The sequence below is a fragment of the Propithecus coquereli genome, unplaced genomic scaffold, assembly GCF_000956105.1.
Source record: "Propithecus coquereli isolate 6110/MARCELLA unplaced genomic scaffold, Pcoq_1.0 Scaffold780, whole genome shotgun sequence".
NCBI lineage: Eukaryota > Metazoa > Chordata > Mammalia > Primates > Indriidae > Propithecus > Propithecus coquereli.
In genome coordinates this window covers 680,292-700,875 of record NW_012153952.1, presented here as the reverse complement: position 1 = coordinate 700,875, position 20,584 = coordinate 680,292, and the positions used below count along the sequence as shown (strand labels likewise).

Below are 20,584 nucleotides of genomic sequence, written 5' to 3'. Positions count from 1 at the left end.
TGGTATGTGCCTGTAGTCCCAGCAACCCGGGAGGCTGAGACAGAAAGATCTCTTGAGCCCAGGAGTTTAAGGTTGCAGTGAGCTAGATTGTGCCACGACGTTCCAGCTGGAGCAACAGAGTGAGACTCTGTCTCAAAAAAAAAAAAAAGAATCAAGGTCATCTTCATTGTTTTGGGCTTGAGAATCTGGAGAGCCTGGTTGCAATTAACAAGACAGAAAAGACTGTGGGAAACAGGTTCCAGGAGGAAGATCAGGAGCTTGATTCTGGACATGTTAAGTTTAAAGAATTTGTTCGACAACCAAGTGGAGAGGGCAGGCAGACAGGTGAATGTCTGAGTCAGCGTTCAGAGGACGGGACTGGCCTATAGACTCACGTTTGTGAGTTGTCAGCGTGTAAATAGTTTTCAAAGCCATGGAACAAGATGAGGTCACCAGGGAAGTGAATATAGATAGAAAATAGAAGCCTAAGGACTGAACCATTCTGGTGTTAAGAGATGGGGGAAATGAGGAGGTGAGGAATGCTCATGATAGAAGTGAAGAAAAAACACTAGTACAAAATTCCATCTGTGCTACGGTCAGAGAAGTAAAAATGCTCACATGTGGCCTCAATAGTCAAGTGACTTTTTGAGAACTCAAGGTAACTTTAGCATATGAAAATACTCTTGCTTAGTTTTCAAACAGAATGTTGTTCACTCTTTGAGCATTTTATTTCAACATAAACTTTGCTTTGCCATTTCTCCATGAGTAGACTTCTGTCACCTCCTTTTCAAGGTCATTATTCTTGATTTTTAAAAATTCTTTTTAAAGAAAAGAATCTCTTCACCACTGAAGCCTATAATATACCCTTCAATTACCCTCTTCTTCCAAGAATAGGAGAATAGTATTTCATAACAGAAGCCTCTGGGTTGTGTGAACTCAGAAAGCATTGTTCACTGTTTTGAAGTGTTCATGGTCCAGCCACCTTTAAACTTAAAGTGGAGGTTTTGGCTACACCAGAAGGTAAGTGATCGCACTGGGACTCTGTCATACTTCTTATTTAATTCTAGGGCATTTACTTGGCAAAGTTATAAGATAATTTGAGAATTCTGTAGAATATGTCTTATTTGTTACTTGCCCACGTCATGGCTGGTATTCACATTCTATTCACAGGTTATTTCTGTAAATGGGGGATTTGTTTGAGGTTCTGTTGTGGACAATAAAAATCAATTAATTCCCAGGCAGAATGGAAATTGTAACTTAGCTTTGATTCAGTTGATCAAGTTGTCCTTGAGGATATCATCCCTTTTGAATATGTTTTCGTACAGTGTGTGAAGATCAGTTCAGTTTTCCAGTGACACAGTTTAGGTGCTTGTATGAATCAATAGCAGCAGTCAGAGAGGACCGCGTGTTTCCCCGTCAAAAGAACCAGACGGGGTTTGAAGAGAGGTAATAATTACAGCTCTGATCTCAGCATGTTCTCTTTTCTCCTTCCCAACCCAGAGCATGTCTGTTCCATCCTGGCTTCCCTCCTGCGGAACCTGAGAGGGCAGCAGCGAACCCGGCTTCTGAATAAATTCACTGAGAATGACAGTGAGAAGGTGGGTGACTGTTGGACTGTAAGGATGGGAACGGGACTGGCAAGGCTAGAAAAGCTCTTTACCTGATGTGATCTGAGGAACACTGGGTTGAATGTTCCTGCCCTAAAATCTCTTTTCCAGATGCTGGGCCTCATTGCTATGGATCTCAAAGGTTTTTCTGGTTATTCTGCTTCTCATCTTCAAATGCATTCCCCTGGGAGTAATAGCACCTCAAGGTGATATCAACTAACACTTCAAGGAGATTTTTAGACCCAATGAAAGTGGATTATAATAAGATTTTTGGTTCGGGGATGGTACAAGGTGTAGCTAAGTGATTAAGAGCATTGGCTTTGGATTCAGACATCTAGATTTGAATCTGTTTTTGGCTACTTTCGAGGCCACTCTGAGCCTCACTTTCCCTGCTTTAAAATGGAGACATTAGTTCCCATTTTGAAAGTCAATGGGAGGTAAATTAGATGAGTGGTGATGAAAAAATGAAGATGATGATAAGGAAATGGTAGAGCCTGACCTAGAAGGGCTGTGGAAGTTGGAATGATCATGTCAGTGAGATTAGATGGATGTTTTCTATCATTATCTATTGTGCCAAACCCTAAGATTTTTAACAGCAACCAAGAGCTACCGTTTATTAAGTCACTACTTTGGAATGGGTAATAGAGCAGGTACCTTTCATTATTGCATATATTCTCACAAAACTGTGGTTTGTCCTTCTGTGGGTATTATTCACATTTACAAATAAGGCAGTTGAAGCTTAGAGACATTACGTGACTTGCCCAAGAATACACCACCATAAGTAGTTGAGCTAGGATTTGAACCCAGGCAGCTGAGTCCAGAAAGCCTGTGTATTTTATCACACTAGATATAAGTAGACAATTCCAGATGAGAAAAATTAAGGGTCAAAACCCCCTTTTTAACCTGCAGTAACTTCTTTCTTGCTTGTATCTAAGGTAAGGCTGAAGCTTTTCCTTACTTTGGAGAGAGATTTAAGACCATGTCTCTGAGCCTACCTCTGACCATTTTCTCTACCCTCACCAGCGGTATAGCATGATGAAGAGGAGGCCGTTGGGTTAGGTAGGACACAGAACATCTTAGGAGTCATGTCACCCTGGTGACATCATTTAACATCTGTGTTTCAGTTTCCTCGTCTTTAAAATGTGGTTTGCTGTCTATTTTCCCTGCCTTCCTTGTCAGATTTTTTTAAGGTTTAAGGAAAGAATAGACATGAAAATACTGTGTAGACTAAAATATAAAAGGTCTTAGGGTCATCGTTGTTGGGTAAAGAGGGTTTGGGGATGGTCTTCCCAGACCATCTGTTGCCATGTTGAAGCAACATCTATTTACAAATACCAGCTCCTGAATAAATAAATACCAGAGTTGCCAAGAGCCATGGTGGTGCCAGCCTGATAAAAAGATAAGCCAGGAATTTTGGCCAGCTTCACAGTATTCCTGCAGTTTTTTGGAAGTCTTAGGGAAAAATGAAACTTTTTCAAACCTACTTGAGTATTCCTCAGGCCATATTTGAAACATGACATTGCTAAACTTAAAACTGATTTTTAAGTTATTGCCGAGCAAAAGTCAGGGCCTTTTTTCAAGTTGCTGAAGGAGTTTTTCTTGCACTTTTTTCTCACTCGAAAGCAACTAAAAAGATTTTACTCGGGCATTTTTAAAAAAAGATCAGCTCTGGGGCAGAATCTGAACATGAAAGGTTTCAGTTTGAAAAAAGAAATTTCTACAAAGTTCTAAGTGAATATCAAGTATGTAACTTCAAGCTCCTTCTCTTTGCAGGAAGGGACTTGAATTTTCATTTATTTATTTGTTTTTAACAACTTGAATTCCTGGGAGTCAGAGAAAGGCTGAGAATGCATAGTCTCCTTTTGGGAACCGGCCTGTTGGTTCACACTGTGCGTCCATCCTAAGTGTTTGCTTTGTTCCACCCCAGCTCTTTGATCCGTTCCTGATGTGTCCCTAAGCAAAGCTCCTATCGGATGTAAGAAGTGGTAGAGTGGATCTCTCTTTGTAAGGAGTGACAGTGAGATGGATAGGTGCTCCCCTGTTCTCCAGCCTTGCTATTCTCTCTCCTCACTCAGGCCTGTGAAATCTCTCTCTTTCAGGTTGACAGACTAATGGAGCTGCATTTTAAATATCTGAACGCAGTGCAGGTGGCGGACAAGAAGATTGACGGGGAAAAACACGTACGTATCCCGCCTCTCTTTTGCCAGCTATTGACTTGCACTCAATTTGGGTCCCTTGTGTACGTCATATCTCCCCACAGGATAGGTAAGGGCAAGAGTGCTGTCTAACATGTTGTAGGAGCAGAGTGGATGACCGTCTGCCAAGTGGTTATAGCTGCTCTTCTGACAGGAGCGACAGCCTCTTAGGAGGAAGGATATGTAGCATTGATCCAGGTCTGACCTGGGAGTCTGGGTGGACAGCACAAGTACCCTTGACAAGGTCTTCTCTTAGAAAATCTGGCCAAAGTACAGTGCTGTTGGCTTGGTACTGTGTTGGCAGAGCATATCTTGGTAATGCTGTGGCTTCTGTAGTCCTGTGGGAAGCATTTTAAGGAAGGGTGATCACTACTGAGTGGCCATTGAATCCAGTCCCCCCATTTACAGGTGGACAACTGGAGAGCTAGAGAAGGGAGCTCAGATGCACTGCAGCCAAGGTGAATACAGGTTCACAGTGGCTGGCCCTTGTTTTCTTGTGCTGATGGTAGTTGAGGGAGTGAAACCTAGATTTTTTTTTTCTCGAGGGGCTGTGCTTACTATGGTGTCATGCTACCTTCTGTATTTTTCACATTCTTCCATTTTGGTCTCTGGCATCTGTAGCTTTCTCATCTGTACTCCTTAATCAGGGTAAGTTTTCATGTCTGCTATTTAATGTCTGGTTTGTATTCTGTCCCCTACAATACACTCCTCAGTCTTTGGTCACATTACAGAATGATCCCTCTCTTGCTTTTTTAAAAGCATGTAGGAGACCTCATTTTCCTTGTGATCTTGATTTGCTGTATCACTCCATTCTCTTTTCAGTCTTCGTGCCTTAAAGATACACTTGAAGTTTTTGAACCTCACTAAGAGAGCCAGTTTCAGCATCACCCCCCAACCCCCACCCCACCATGTTGGGACCATCCAGCTATGGCAGAGCTGTGTGCATTGGGAGTTACACTAGCCTTAGTACTTTCCCTTAGGCTAGCCTCAGGCCAGGAGGGAAGACAGTGACTCTATTGTCTGTGTCCTGTTTCTGTTTGCCACTGTTTATCCACCTCTCCCCTTTCACCAAATATGCCTTCATTTATAAACACCAGCAGATGGGTAACTGTGCTTTTCATTCTTGTGATTTCCCCATGATCCCTAAACCTAGTAAGTCCCCAGAAGTTTGTTGATTGATTGAATTGATTAACTGGGACTTTCTTCTTTTATACAGTGATACTACTTCAAGATAAAAGGCAGAGACTCTAAATCCTGAGGCTGGAGTTTAGATACTAGCATGTTCCACACACAATTCTTTGATACCACATACCCCAACCCCTTTATTTTGTGTTCTTTGATTAAACTTTCTTTTTCTATCTTTTTTTCCCCATACAGTAATTTGTACTTGATGGACACTTAGCAATTGTTAAAGTGCTGGAGTAATATATTCTTTCTCTTTATCTGAGTGATAATTAGAAACAAATTGAAATTACCCTAGACAGACTTTCATAAGGAAAGACATGAGACAATTAGAACTCCAGCCCTGATGTAATCCCCGACGCTATCTGCTGGAGGAGATTCTTACGGTGTAGGGGGTGGAAGGAGCACCTGAGAGTCAGGGGACCTGGGGTGTTAGTGCAGGCACCACCTTTAAACCTCTGCCAGCCGTGGCTTGTCATTGTACCTCATGTAGCCTCAGTTTCTTAGCTATAAGGTGATATTAGCCAAGGTGATCTAACCCCTCAAGCTTAATGTTTTCCCTAAGGTTCAGTTAAACATCCTTTGGTAACTCTGCCGTTTTTGGACAGTGGAATGGATTAAAAGCACAAAGATGGGCTGGTCAGTGACTGAGTTGCCTTCTAGATAGAGGAGCAGAAGCCTAGTAGAAAAAGTAAGGTGTGCACAAGGTAAGGAGTCACATAGCCCTGGATTTGAATTCCAGCTCTGCTACTTCCTAGCTCTGAGATCTTGGACAATTGAGTTGACCTCTCTAAGCTTTGTTTTCTCATCTGTAAAATGAGAATAATAACACCTCCCTTTCACAGTCATTATGAAGACTAAGCATAAAGTATCTGAAGTACCTTTCTCAGTAAGTAGAAGCTGCCGCTGCTAGATTTTCCTAGCATCCTTTGGAATTATTGTGTAACTTTTAAGTAAGCCAGCAGTCCTTTTCCTGAGAGCATCTTCCTTGCCAGCTGTCCCAGAAGGACTCTACCTGGCAGAACAGAGTGTTGGCACCATCAGATGCTTTGTTTGTGGTGAAGCTTAGGCTTTTTTTTGAGGGAGACCAGGTAAGTGGTTGGGCATCAGGGAGCAGCCTGCATGTAGCTGTTGGGAAACTTGGCCTGCCTCCCCCAAGATTATCTATTATCAGCATCGAAGAGGGTGTGAAATTGATTAGCACTAACATAGAGTAATGGCGGCAGCCACTCTCCCGGCATTCACAGAGCTGATGTGTGCCATGGGCACCAGGGCCCTGCCATTCCCTGACAGACATCTGTCTCCTTGATGCCAAGGCCGTTTTGCTGGGCACTAGCAAACGTTCCAAGGCCATTAGTGCTCAGCAGCTTCGGTGTTACTCAGAGAGCCAGGGCGGGTAGGGGTGAGGGATGCCTTCGTGAGCAGTGTTTGCTGCCAGCACTCAGGCGCCATCCTAGCAAGTGAAGTCGCCTCGCAGGTGTAAAGCGACTTAGAACAACATGACCTCCTTTTCACCTCTCCCTCATGCAGTCTTCTCTCTTAAGTCACAGTTTGTCTCCTAACCCCTATTAAATTTGAATGTCTTACACCAATTGAGAACTCAGCAAATATTTGTTGGCTTGAATTGAATGCGTATTTCTCAGGCATTTTGGTGACATTGACTATTCAGATCAGTAATGAATAAATCTCTCACATACTTTGCCAAGTCTGCAACAAAAAAACTGAGATAACAGGCTGAAGTATTGACGTTTTTAGTGTCTCAGAGCCATCACCTTCCCTGTAAACTTAGACTTCCCTGGGTGCAGTACAAGAGTCCATGGTTTGCAGTGACCAAGATCGACTGGCGAGAATCCAGCCATTCGGCAAGTGTTGATCGGGCGTCTGCTCTGTGCAAGGCACTGGGCCAGGCACTGGTGGGGGTGAGAGGCAGAAGTGCCAGTAAAAGAATGGGACCTAGGAGTGGTACTGCTGATGAGGGCTAGAGGATACATGGAGCAGAGGAAGGTTGTCTACAGCTAACATCATCCTAAACAGTTTTGTGGATGAGTCAACATTCATGCTGGACCTTAAAAGATAGAGACAGCCAGGTGTGGTGGTGCACACCTGTAGTCCCAGCTGATCAGGAGGCTGAGGTAGGAGGATCGCTTGAGCCCTGGAGCTTGAGGCCAACCTAGGCAACATAGTGAGATCTTGTCTCCAAAAGAAAGAAAAGAGAGAAATGTATAGAGCATTTACAGTCTGGAGCAAAACAGCAAAGGAGGGGCAGTGGGAAGCCAAATTAAGGTTGAGGAAAGAGGAGAGTTACATTCCAGGAGTGGAGGATGTAAGGGGGAGAAGGTGGACTTTTAGAGCCAAGCTTTTTCCTGGTTCTCTGTGAACAAGTAGCTAACTGTCCTAGCCTTTTTTTTTTTCCTTAGTGGCATTTTCTTTTCCTTAAGGTGTATGTCCCAATTTGTGTACTTTGAGAAATTACATAGGTAGGGGTATGGTGATGATGGATATACCACATGTGAAAGCTGCTTGCACAGGGCCTGGCACACAGGAGATGGTAGAGAACCTTTAGTTTTCCTTTCTCTGGAAGGACATAGATACACAAGCACACATTGCCCTAATTCCCTAGCACTGCAAGATTTTGCATGATCTGACTCTTCCCTACTTCTCCAACCCCCTCTCGGGCCACTGGGCTCTACCTTCCTGCCTCACAGCCTTTGCATCTGCTTCTCCTCCTGCCCTGGATCTTCTCATGCCCATGCTCCTTCCACAGTCAGGTCTCAGCTTAAATGTCACCGCCTCAGAGAGGTTTCAGTGATCACCATGTGTAAAGGAAACCAACCCCCTCCACTGCTTCATAACCTGTAATTATTTCATTTATTTGTTTACTCTCTATCTCTGGGACTGTAATCTCTCTTGTTCATCATATTCCCAGGACTTACATCATGCCTGACATTCAGTAAGTGAAAGACCGCTGCTCATTAGTGTGAAATTAATATCCGTCCATGGATATTAAGGATGATAGAGGGTTACCCTGGGCTTTCCACATCATTCCTTAATGCTAATTTTTAACCCTAATTCTTGTTTTCTCTCTGATTAACCCCATCATTAAAAATATTTAAGTACAACTATGTGAATTCTGTGGCATAACTGCAGCAATATTCAATAAGGAAAAATACTTTGGCTTGGAAGAATCTGCAGGACTGGTAGATAATTTCATACACATTCAGTTCAAATCACGTTACTGCAGTAATCTGTAACTAGCAAAGACGTCCATGTCTTGGGCAGTGGCATTGTGCTTTTATGTTATACTCAGTGTCCATGAGATTCCAGGGCCACAGTGTATCTGGACGTGCCCTAGGGGGTTCTGGTTAACAAGATTTGACCTCAACTTTTAAAGGGCATGTAGTTCTTAAGACTCATCCAGTGAACAGCAGTTCTTGTGATCTGCAAATATCTAGGGTTCTTGTCTCAGCAGATTTCATTGACTTCCCAAACAACATGAAGCCCAGAAAATGCTAAAGTGCCTCTTGTTGGGAAGATGCCCTGACTTCTTCTTGGTTACTTCCAGTTTCTGTTGCTTGAATGTACAGAGCATGCCTGGCTTTTGGCCGTCAAAAGTAAGACATAATTATATAGGTACTGGCAGGCATTTCTAAAAGAGGGAGGAGAGCCTTGGAGAGAAGTTGTTCCTTTTTTAGTTCCTGGGAAAATTATACTCAGCAGGTTTATTCAATAAAGTGTTCTCACCACATACTTTGCACTGTAATGACTTACAAATTGCATGCTAATTTTGCCACAGTTAAATCATTCTAGGCTTTATCCTGGAAAGAAAAAGATGGACTCCTTGTAATGAAACAGTATCCACAGGACTTGATGTCTTAAACAGACTTTGACTGTATCCTTAGCATTCGAAAATCATTTGCGGATTTATGTGAAAGGAGGTGAAGTGCAGGAGTGAACATGTGGGGTACGTGAGCCTAAAACACGGGTGAGGATATAGACGGCGGAAATGCGAGGCTGCCATCGATTCTTCTGCTAATTATACTGGGAGATTCTGGGGCAAGCTTAAAAAAAGAGAATCCTGCTGAGAGTTCCTCTCAGCTCTTCTTTAAACCATTGATTCCCAAGCTCCCTCAGTCCATGAACTGCCAGAACACAGGTTACAGCCCACAGAAGCTAGGGATGTTGGGGGAGGGGGCGTCATGGTGCTTTTTCCTCTCTCCTGCCTCCCTCTCTCTTAAACACCTACAGTTTCAGCCATTTGCTCATTTACCCTCTACTGCCTCCCGCCCACCCCCTTGCCCATCACAATCATCCTTTCTACTATCGACAGAAAAGTACAAAGGGCCTGAGCTCTGGTCCCACACCTCTGCCACTTACCTTGCATTATGTCCTTGAGCACTGTTTGCTTTTCTGATTCTTTCTGTCCTCATTCAGTGGGCTAATAGGCTCTCCCCCTAGTGACCTTACAGGCTTGTTGTAAGGTTTGATAAGATCAGGGCTATGTGCCAGGGCCTCCCAAATTTCTGCAGACTCATATAGCCAGCTGCCACCTGGACTTCACCCACAGGCTCTTCTGACTCAGCAAGTCCAAAACCAGGCTTATGGTCTTAACCGTGTGTAATCTCTTCCCCTTCCTGCCCACACCAGGGCCATTCACCAGTTTGACCAGGTCAAAACCCTGGGCGTCCTCTGTTTGCGCCTCTCTCCACCTCTCACCACATATCCATGTGGTAAACTTGATCTCTGACATCCGTGCAACCTCTCTACTTTTCTCTCTCCTCGCTACCAATACTTAAGTTCGCCTACCATCATCTTTTTTTCTTGCATTAGTGCAACACCCTCCTAACTAACTAGTCTGTCTCTAGGTTCGTGCCCTCCAATTCATTTTCTAAATGGTAACCAGAGATTTTTCTAAAATGAAAATTAGTTCATGCCACTTCTGTACCCAAACACAGTAGACACTGGTTCTTACTTTCCCTCAGGATATGCTCTGATCTCCTTCGCCAGCCTCACAGTGCCTGTCCCCAGTTTGGCACCTGCCTACCTCTCTGGCTGCCTCCCTCGCCCCCGTGATGTGCAAAAGCCGTTCTTTACCACTCGTGCTTCCCTGAACTTGTGCTTTCTCACATCTTATAGACATTTGCCCGTTCCTGTTCACTTTGCCTCAAATACCTCTCCGTGCCATCTTTTCCACATCCCCTTCCTGAAGCTGGCTAATTCCTCTGCGTCCTTTAGGGTTTTGGCAAACAAATTAGTCAGTAAATGTGTTTTGAGTGTCTTCCATGTACCAAGCATGCTGCTGAGTCTTTCACTATTTGTTTCTGCAGAAGGTCTTCCCTGAGACCACCTATAGCCCCTTTCTGCACCCTGTGCACACCCCGTGCACTGCAGCCGTAGCGTGAAGCTCGGGGACTCTGGAGCAGACTGCATAGATGCAGATCTTGGCTCTTACTCCTGCCAGCTGGGTGATCATAAGCAAGTTACTTAAACTCTCTGCTTCAGTGTCCTCATCGGTAAAAGGATGAGAATAATAGTTCCTGTTTTGTAGGGCCGTGGGGAGGATTAAATAAGTTAATACATATAAATCACTTAGAATAGTTCCTGGCATAAGGAAGTGTGCCGTGAATGGTAGCTGTTCTTTATTACACATATTTTTGGCCTGCACACTTGTCTGTCTCTCCCTCTAACTGTAAGTCTTCACAAGTAAGGACTAATCTTATTTACTTTCTGTGTTTCTCCAACAGGATTGTCGTTTTCTGGGCTTGCGTTATTGTATCTGCTATCATGGAAGCTCTGGTTCTCAAGACTGGCATATATGTTGTCAAAATTCAAATGAGCAGTCTGGGTTTTGGCGGGAGAGGGGACTGTTTAAGTAAATTTAGACGTTGAAAACACACCTGTGATGGAGGCATCATAGTAACACACAGAAGGAACATGAGCATAGGGTCATACAAGCCCAGGGTTAAATGCCAGCTCTGCCACATAGGAGCTCTGTTCTCTTGGGAAATGCCTTGCCCTGCACGTGTGTCATTTTCCTGGTAGTTTTATTATACGGCCATTTTGAAGATTAATGAGATATTTTGTAAAAACCTGGCATATGCTTATGTGCTAAAGTGGGCTTAACATGTAGTCAGTGTCTTCTTGATGGGTAAAGCTCTGGCCTGAGAGTCTTGGATTGTCATCAGAGCTGCCATCAGTTAGCTATGCATTCTCAAAAAAAATTCCTTTTACTTATTCTCCAGCCTCAGTTTCCCCAGCTGAAAAAGACTTGCAGTCTCTAGAATCCTCCTCTAATAGTCTGCCCTAATTTAGAAGCTTTTGGAGGAAGGTTTTGTTTTGCTGATGTCTGTGCCTCTGCCATCTCTAATTATCTCTCTCTCCTGCGGTTTAAGTTTCTCCCCTTGCTTTAGGAAAAAAAAGAAAGAAAAGACCCTGGCGTTTTCTGAATGGTGGGACAATTCCTGCGCATGACTACAGACAGTAACTGTGTCGTCTGTGGGGGCTTTCGGGTTTATAGTCTCTGAGTCATGTCCTCTCTTATTAAGGCAAGAGAGATTCATATTGGCTTCATAGCAGCCTCTTTTATGACTGTCTCCTTCTATCAGCGAGGGGCAGCTCACTGCCTGTCGGGGGCAGATTAGAAATGGCATCCGCATGCTTATTTGGAGGGCTTATGACTTGACTGCTGAAAGAGACAGAGGCATGTGGAAAGGTGGTGATTTGGTAGTGCTCCTGAGGACAGATTAACATTTAAAGCGAGGATGTGGCTGGGGGAGGGGGGAAAACACACACACACACAACCCTGCAGAAATGGCACCTTGACGCTACACATACCACCTCCTTGTGTATCTTTAGAGATGAATCTGTTTATTTTAGCAGCCCCCAAACAGGCTTATGCTGCTGTGAATTGCAATCTGTTCTACTTAATGCGCCATTCACTGAATTACCATCTAAGTTTTTATTCTAGCCCTCTCTTATGGAATGAACAAAACAAAACCTACCAGAATTTTTTTTTTTTTTTAACTCTCCCAGATTGCATGTGGAATTTTCTGGTCTAACTATAGATTTTTTCCCCCTTTTTAAGTTTCTTTAATTTTTAGGAAAAATATAGGCCAAGAAGCTAGGTGACCTTACATTTAATGCTACTGGTTTGCATTAGTCCCCAGATATGGCATAAAGAAAAAATATCCCATCTATTTGCTAGTACTGGAAAAGGTCCATAAACAAAGACTTTTTGCTTCTTTGAACTATGAAAGTCAACAAAGGTTTAGAGCCAAACTCGTGTGGTGTCTTGTGTCCACCACATACTCCACCATGAGCTTCGTGACCTTATGACACATTCATCTCTTTAAGCCTCAGTTTCCCATTTGAAAAGAGGAAATAGTAATAGTTCTTACTTCTTAGCATTCTTGTGAGGAAAAATGAAAAATCCATGAAAATGCTTAGCAGGGTACCTGGCACTCGGTAAGGGCTTGGGAAATTTTGCTATTGTTATTATTCCATTTTTGCTGCCCATCTCTTGCCAGAATGAAAAGACTAATAGAAAAGGCCTTAGATTATGGAATTATGTTCCATTTAGATTTCTAACTGCAACTCAGTGATAGTCATTTTACATCTGTCTCAATTTTTGCATCTGTGAAATCTGAAAATGATATTTGCTGTACATACCCAATATAGGGCATGCATGGCAGGTGAGATTAATGCAGGTATCCTGCTTTGAAAAGTAAAAAATGCTGTGTGGATGCTGAGTTGTCATTGCTTCACAAAGAAGGCAGTCACCTTCACTCTCTTCAAAGGTGAGAGTTTAATGAATTAATTTATAGAAGACTTCCTTTAAATCTTCACTCTCTTGTCCTATTTCAAATACAATCCAATGTACATATGGATTTTCACTCTGAAATTTTGTAAAGTGAGAAATACCTATAGCGCTTAAGGAGGTTACTGGATTCTTGGAAATTTCTCTTTAATCCCTACTAATTATATTCCCATTGGAAGAGCACTTGATTTGCATGCACAAATTGTTTTAACATGACCTGCCTAATGTAACAGCAGAGTCAGGGGTTGTGTCTTTGTCACAGGGAAGTTTAATTTGTCAATGAAAGGATGAGCTACTTGCCGGTGTTGACCATCATGTCCTGTTGAGGTGGTGGTGCGTAACTCCAGCGTGAGGCATTTCTCATAGTGGCTATTCCTGGGAGTGCCAGCAACCAGCATCTTAGATCTATCCATCTACCCATATGCAGGCAGAAATCCATTACATCTGGTTATTCAAAGTGCTTCAGTACTAGATTTGCCATAGACTATCAAAGCCAAAACCAACCTTCAAGAGTGCTAAATCAGGGAAACAAAGGTGTGGCACACTGCCACTCCCAGTCCAGCAATCAGTGCAGGCATTGCTAATCGATTTCAGGGCTCTTTCCCACTGAGTTTCACAACCCTCTGTCATATAGTACTCTGCAGCCACTACAGCGGGTTAGAGTTTGCACTCAGGATGAGCCCTGTGTGCCTTCCTGATCAAGTGCAGCCTTCTTATTTCCAGGCAAAGAAGCTGAGGCCAAGAGAAGTTAAATGACTTGCCTAAGGACACTAGTAAGTTAGTATTAGAGCTGGAATCTGATCCTGTTTGCTTAGTACCCTGTCCCACCTTGTCCCTTGGCAAAGGAACTTGTTTTTAGAATTTATACATCATAGTTCGGAGAAGTTCCAATATCTAACTTAAATGTTTCTTACACTGTCATAGGGTCTCTTGAGAAGGAAAGAAGGCAAGGGAAGGTTTGGGTGCCTTCTCTAGAGTGGGATACTTGTGATCTGTTTGTTCAGTCACCATATACATAGGAGCTTAGGCTGCAGGTTCCATCTCTGCACGGGCCAGCTGGCTTCCTTCTCTTCTTTGTCTAGTCATTTTTAAAACATCTCATTGGTCAGTTGGGCATAATTTGGCTGTTCCCTACCACTAGAGAAGCAAGTCCACTTGCATGTACCTAGTGCATAACCATCAGAGTATTCTAGATCAGACTCCTTCAGTTCTTCTGGAGCTTTTAATGAGGGAAGGAATTAGGTAGGGAGCAGCTTGTGGTGAATTTTTTTTGACTCTTAGAACTTTTATATTACTTCTCCAAAGATTGAATCCTAGCCAGATGATCATGGGTTGAGCTGTACTGACAGCCATTTTAAAGTTTTAGACACCCTTAGAAGTTCTTTCAGATGTCTAGTTCTACTTCATCACACACAGATATCCACGGAACCATGTCAAGTCTCAAGATCAGCTGTTTAGTGTCTTGGAAACCCATAAAAGAAGTCAGAAATTTAGTAATCCACTTAAAATAGGTTGACCCTGTCCATACATAGTAAAATAGGGGTGGAGAATAAAGGTGACATGCCATCTTACTTAAAACAGACGAAAACTTGAGATGATGTACCTAAAAGAACTCTACTCAAACTTTCTCACTTCGTTATTTTCCGTCAGAATGATGCATAATCATCCCGCTTCTTTTATTTCCCTTTAAACTCTGAGTACACATTTGCGCTCGGCTTCCCTGAATCCATTCAGCAGTAAATATTCCATGCCACAGAGTTGTAACAGGCTAGATAAGATGCTACCTTGACAGCAGTCAACTTCACTGCATGCTGGTTTCTATGGCACTTCTAAAACTGTCAGGGCAGAAACTTCGTCTTCAGAAGCCAATCTCTGCTTCATCTCTGTACATGTTCAATGCAGCATTGGTGATGCCTTTCTTGGCGATGAGCTATAGTCCTATCTCAGATCGACATTTGAAAATTTCACTTTCAAATCATGTGGCCGTATGTCTAAAAGTAGAACCTCAGATTGAACATTGTCAGAGTCTTGAAGTTCTGAGGAAAAAGGAAAAAATAGAGTTTGGCATTGCTCTCTTGGGTCTGTCCTTCCTAGGTGACAATATAGAGAAACTGGAAGGTACAGTGTGTACTTGCTCGGTTAAAAGAAGTTCAGATTGTGGAGAAAAGGAAAAATTACCAGGGGCACTTCTGACCTAACGAGAGAAACTCAATTTCTCGAGGCTCCATTCTTGATCCTTCCTATCACTTTTATTCAGCGTCTTCCTTTGTTCTTCTCGTAGCTCTGAAATCTGCGCCTACACAAACTTGGTGGTGTGAAAAGAGCACTGACTTGGGTTTTGAATCCCAATTCCCCATCCACTAGCCTTGGGGAGGTTGCTCTGCCTGAGCCAGTTTCCTCATCTGAAATGGGGTAGAATCCCTGCCTCAGTATTTATGAGAAGTAAAGGAGTTGATATATGGAGAGCACCCAGCACTGTGCCTGACACATAACAACCCTCGGTGACACTAGCAGCTCCTCCCTGGCGGATAGGTGGTGACTATTCAGACTGCCCCTCACAATCCTAGTGTGTAGTAGTCAACCGGAAATAAGATGATCTGCTGATAGCTGGGATCTAATGAGCCAAAAAAAAAAATAAAAATACTCTTACTCCTTTCTAATGTTTTTATTAGTACTGCTGTTATTATCCTGTTACTGTCTCCCAAGCTAGCCAAGTTGACTTTTCTAGACCTTTATCTACGCTATTATTTCCTCCGCTTGGACTGTCCCTTCCAGCCTGTCAAACTCCAGAATCCAGCTCAACTGTTGCATTTCCTTTGAATTCTCCTGACTCTTCCAGATAGGCTTAGTCCGTTTGTCTTCCGGGTTCCCATGGCACTCAGTACAGTTTGAGAGGTCCCTTATAATAGTCATTATTACATTTTTAAAAAGTAATTTGCTCATATTCGTTATTCTCATTAGATTATAAGCTCCTCGATTATGTGGGCTGTTTTATTTACCTTTGCTGTCCCAGCCCATCGTGCAGTGCCTGGCACAGTTACGTGTTCAAGACATCTTCATCAGGTGAATGAATGAATGCGTTCCACTCCAGGTTCCCATGTTTGCAACCTCCAAAGGTCTCGTCTCTTCCCCTTCCTTTCTCCTTCCCCCTCTCACATAGCTGGTGCTATGCCCCCCCCCGCACCACCGCCCAGCTATGCACTCTACCTGCCTCTCTACACTTTAAGCCACTGTGTCCATCATGTGGCTATTTGCATATTCTTATTCATGGCATTTTCCTGCACGATGCTGACTGACAGTCTACAGCCCATCATATCTAACTTCTCTGGCCAGCATCTAAGGCTCCCATCAGCTAGCCCTCCTGATATTTCCACTTCTACCCCAGCCACACAAGTCTTAGCACACACAGCTCATTAAATATCTTTGAACCTCTAAGCCTACGTTTTTTTCAATCCTGTTTGGCAAATGCTTTCTGAGAGCCTACTAAGCAAAAAGTACCTTTTTTCTGGGGTACAAAGATGAGTGAATAAAACACAACTCTTCCTTTCAAAGAATCTACACAGGGAAGAGGCACACATCTGAATAACTGGTACAAGGCAGGCCATGGGAGGGGCATAACAGAGGTACAAATCCAGGTTGTGAGGGTTTTAAGGACTGAAAAATCGTATCTGCTCGGGCATCTCAGGGAATGTTTGTGAGGCACACATCACATTTTAGACTTTCAATATATTATGATGGAGACTGAGTGGTGAGCAGTACCAACATTAGCAGCAAGGTAAGGAGACCAGAAAAGGGAGGCAGGCCTATCTGTAGGCGGCGGAGGTACTAGTGAGCAGAAATAAGGACAGAAGTGGCCTTTCCCATAAGGCCTCGGACAACTCAAAGACCTTATCTTTGAGGCATTCATTCTGCTGTCTCTGCCCATCATGAGCCTTGAAACTTACCCTAAGTCACTTCATCCAGGACACCCTTACCATTCAACCAAACCTGATCAGCACCTCCCACTTGTAATTATTATATTTTTAAGTGTGGGCTCAGTGTATCCCTTTACTTTCTGGTCATCTTCTATATCTCTGTGACCTCTCCAGACAGCTCTTTAGTGACTAAGACCAGGGCTTCTCCTTACCTCCATTTTCCTTCTTTTTCTGCCTTAACTCAATGCTTAGGATGCTGTTCCTGCCACTAGTCTCTTAGTAGGGCCAGAGGTCTGAACAGTGTGCTCCACGTTACTCATTTCCCCATCAGTGATGAATCAGACAGGATTCCTGTCCCTGGGGAATCTGTATTTTAGTAACTGGTAATTATGAGCAACTTAACCTCTGTGTGCCTTGGTTTCCAATTCGTAAAATGGGATTAATAATCCCATCCCTGCTCTCTTTAAATTTGCTAGTAACTGCTGTACACTTAAGGAGTTCTGGAGCAGGAAGTTATGATTATGAGTAAATGAGAAACTAAAGAAAACCTTCTATTTTTAAACTGTGGACATCAGCTCAGTGCTCCATGACTACCTTGTGAAAATTAACACTATTACCAGATTACCAGGGAATTTGCTACTAAATGAAGCTAGGAATTAGTGGTGCTGATTTGCCAGGCAGTAGAGGGCCCGGCAGTCTGCAGCCGTCTTTGGCCTCATAGTCAAAGGCCTTTAGGAGCGAGATGAAAAGTAGCCGTCTGTTTCTCCAGGCTGGCCCCTTGGGCGAATAAAGAAGTGTATTATCTGCGTCTAAATAGTCTCTGAAGGATTCTTGGTGGAGATTGATGACCATAGTGGTGACTCCTTCGAGTTGGGGAGAGTGGAAAGCAGGGTCCCAAGGGCTTCTGTCAGTGACAGGAGCCTGAGTTGTCAGAAGGGATCATGGCCATAAAACTACCGACAGAATTAAGAAATGGATTGCTGCCATCAGGAGCGGGCGTTAAACACCTGCCTTTGTAGGCCTGTCTGCTGGTCACGCAGAACAAGTCCCCACACCCAGTTCTCACTCCTGAGAGTTCGTGGCCCAAACCAGAGATGTCTTTTCTCTCATTCACTGCATGGATGTTTGCCTAGCTGGGAATATGGAGACAGACAAAATTAAGTTCCCACCTTCACAGAGCCCACAGTCCACTCTCATGGAATAAAGGCTGTAGGCAGAGGGAGGGAGGCGATGGTGACTGGAGTCGGTGTGAAGATGGTGTGCAAGAAGAGGTTGTGCTGTGCCGTGGCTCGTCTACTTGCTCTCAGGAATCTTAGAAAGGAGCAGTCGTTAGCCTTCAATAGTCAGGAAAGGCTTTGTGATAGAGGTCGTTTAAAAATAATGTGGGCTTGAGAGGCACCCTAGAATCCCAGGAGGGGAGGCAGTAGGGCCCTGAGCTGGGGAGAAGAGGTCTCTTGGCAGAAGTGCTAATAATCCACTCGATAGGGGCGGGGGGAGGAATGGTGGAGGAGTGCTAGAGATACTCTGAAATCGATTGCAGTGATGATCGCACAACTCTGAATATACCAAAGCCATTAAATTGAACACTTTAAATGTGTGAATTGTATGATATGTGAATTATATTTCAATAAAGCTTTAAAAAAACAACAAAAAAGAATCCACTAGAGAGAACTAGACGTGGGGACAGCAAGTCTGACAGGTCCGGGTTACAAAGCAGACTCCCCTCGTTCATCACGGCCTAGTAGGGTGTTGGACCGTGAAGTGCAGTGGAAAGGCTGCAGCATTTGCCCCTGACAAAACGTAGACAAAGGGGCGCATGTCAAAAGCTGGGTGCCGGTGCCGTCAGTTTCACCAGGGCACCAAGACAGAATTATGGAGAAAGGGGACCTTTCTTCCCTATGATAAGTTGATTTGGAAGAGAAAGAGAGTAAAATATACAGATTTCTCCTCAATTTATGGTAGGATTACATCCGATAAACCTATGGTAAATTGAAAATACTGTAAGTCAAAACTGCGTGGCTGACTGGGAGCTGTGGCTTGCTGGCGCCCCGCGTCACGCGAGAAGTGTGGTTTCCACTGGGTGCGTGTCACTTTCACACCATCATGAAGTCGAAGAATCGTAAGTTGAGCTGTTGCAAGTCAGGGACCATCTGTGCCTGGCAGAGAGGTTATTTATGAAGGCCTGTACCAGAGTAAAGAATGTGTGGAAGCAGATAAATAGCTTACATTTGTGTCCCTTCGGCTTCTTTTTTTAGGTCGAATATGTGGATGAGATCATTTTGGCCCTGATTCATCGGATAGAGAAAAATGGGCTTTAAGCTTGACTCTTGGGGCCTCTGTAGTCCATTAAGAATGAGGAAGGAACGTAAGAAACTTGAGACGTTAGAATAATGGGAGAAGTAGACAAATCAAGAATAGGTGGTTTCTGTTGTTGTTGTTGTTGCTTTTCTTTTAGGTATTATGGCCAGACTAGAAGCCCATTCTTTTCTCCCACTCACTGTCCAGTTTTTAGTCCCAAATGTTTATTGACTTCTAGGACATGGTGCGGCGTGGAGAGATCATAGACAATGATATCGATGATGAGTTCTACCTGCGGCGCCTGGATGCCGGGCTCTTCGTTCTCCAGCACATCTGCTACATCATGGCTGAGATCTGTAATGCCAACGTCCCCCAGGTAGGAGGGTCTTCCCCTGGGTGGGTCTGTCTGTCCTTCCTTGCCACCTGCTTGGGTGGAGACTCTCAGGGACAGAAGCGGATCGTGCTCTCCTTGAATTCCTTTACTCCATGTGGCCTTCTTTTTTGGGGAGGAGGGTAAGGCAAATAATTTGAAGATGGCACATTCTGGTATCTCGCAGGACAAATGTCCCTTTTTCTTTCCCTCGTTATTAGATTCGCCAGAGGGTTCACCAGATCCTAAACATGCGAGGAAGCTCCATCAAAATCGTGAGGCACATCATCAAGGGTGAGTTGGATGCGGCTGTGTCTGGGGCTGTGGGGAAGCAGGGGATGCTTTCTTTGGAGTCTCCCTCAGCGTCCCTGCCATTTGGGGCACAGCGTTTTCTGCACTAGAAACTTAGGTGTGTTGTCCAGTTCACTGCGTGTCCAGGCCATCTTTGTCACGTACTAAATACTAACCTAGTTGTTCTCTGCCTCCCACCCTCCAATTCCAGAACTTAAATACATAACAAACAAGAACGACTAGGGCTTGGAAGTATTTGTTAAAAATTTTTAAAAAAGCAAAACCAAATTCAATTGCAAACTGCATATAGTGATATAATGGAAGGAAATTGCTTTCTTGGGGAAAAAAAAATAAGGAAATGACAAAAAATACAATATTCCCCCCTTACTCATGAGTTCGCCTTCCAGAGTTTCAGTTACCCATGCTCAGCTGTCCAAAAATAGGTGAGTGCAGTACAATAAGATATTTTGAGAGACAGAGACCACATTCACATAACTTTTACTACCATATATTAATATAATCATTTTTTTCTTAGTTATTGTTAATCTCTTACTGTGCCTACTTTATAAATTAAACTTTATCATAGGTATGTGTGTATAGGAAAAAAACATAGAATATATAGGGTCTCTTACTATGTGCGGTTTCAGACATTTGCTGGAGGTTTGGAACTTACCCTCCACAGGCGGGGGGACTCCTGTAGCTGGAACAGAGCAGTGAATTCGAGGCAGTGCAGTGTAGTAGAAAGAGCATGTATACTCTCCAGTTCTAGCTCTGCCCCCCAGTCGCGTGAGCGTGGCCACAGTTGTATATTTACCTAGGAGAAGTTTTGCAGAGGTTAGGGGAGGTGGTGCATGACACCGTGTCCGGTCTAGTACCTGGCACACAGGAGAGCTCAGTCAATGTGAGTTTCCCTCCTTCTCTTACCCACCCCATGA

At 43.7% G+C, this 20,584-nt stretch overlaps 1 protein-coding gene across 1 annotated transcript in view; it reads left to right on the top strand.

Moving 5' to 3' along the window:
* CTNNBL1 (catenin, beta like 1) overlaps positions 1–20,584 on the top strand; it is a 177,341-nt gene that overhangs the window by 145,776 nt on the left and 10,981 nt on the right. The window contains exons 12-15 of the mRNA XM_012662812.1: positions 1,480–1,577; positions 3,686–3,766; positions 19,227–19,364; positions 19,580–19,652. Of these exons, the coding sequence (XP_012518266.1) occupies positions 1,480–1,577; positions 3,686–3,766; positions 19,227–19,364; positions 19,580–19,652 (390 nt within the window). The remainder of the gene's footprint in view (positions 1–1,479; positions 1,578–3,685; positions 3,767–19,226; positions 19,365–19,579; positions 19,653–20,584) is intronic.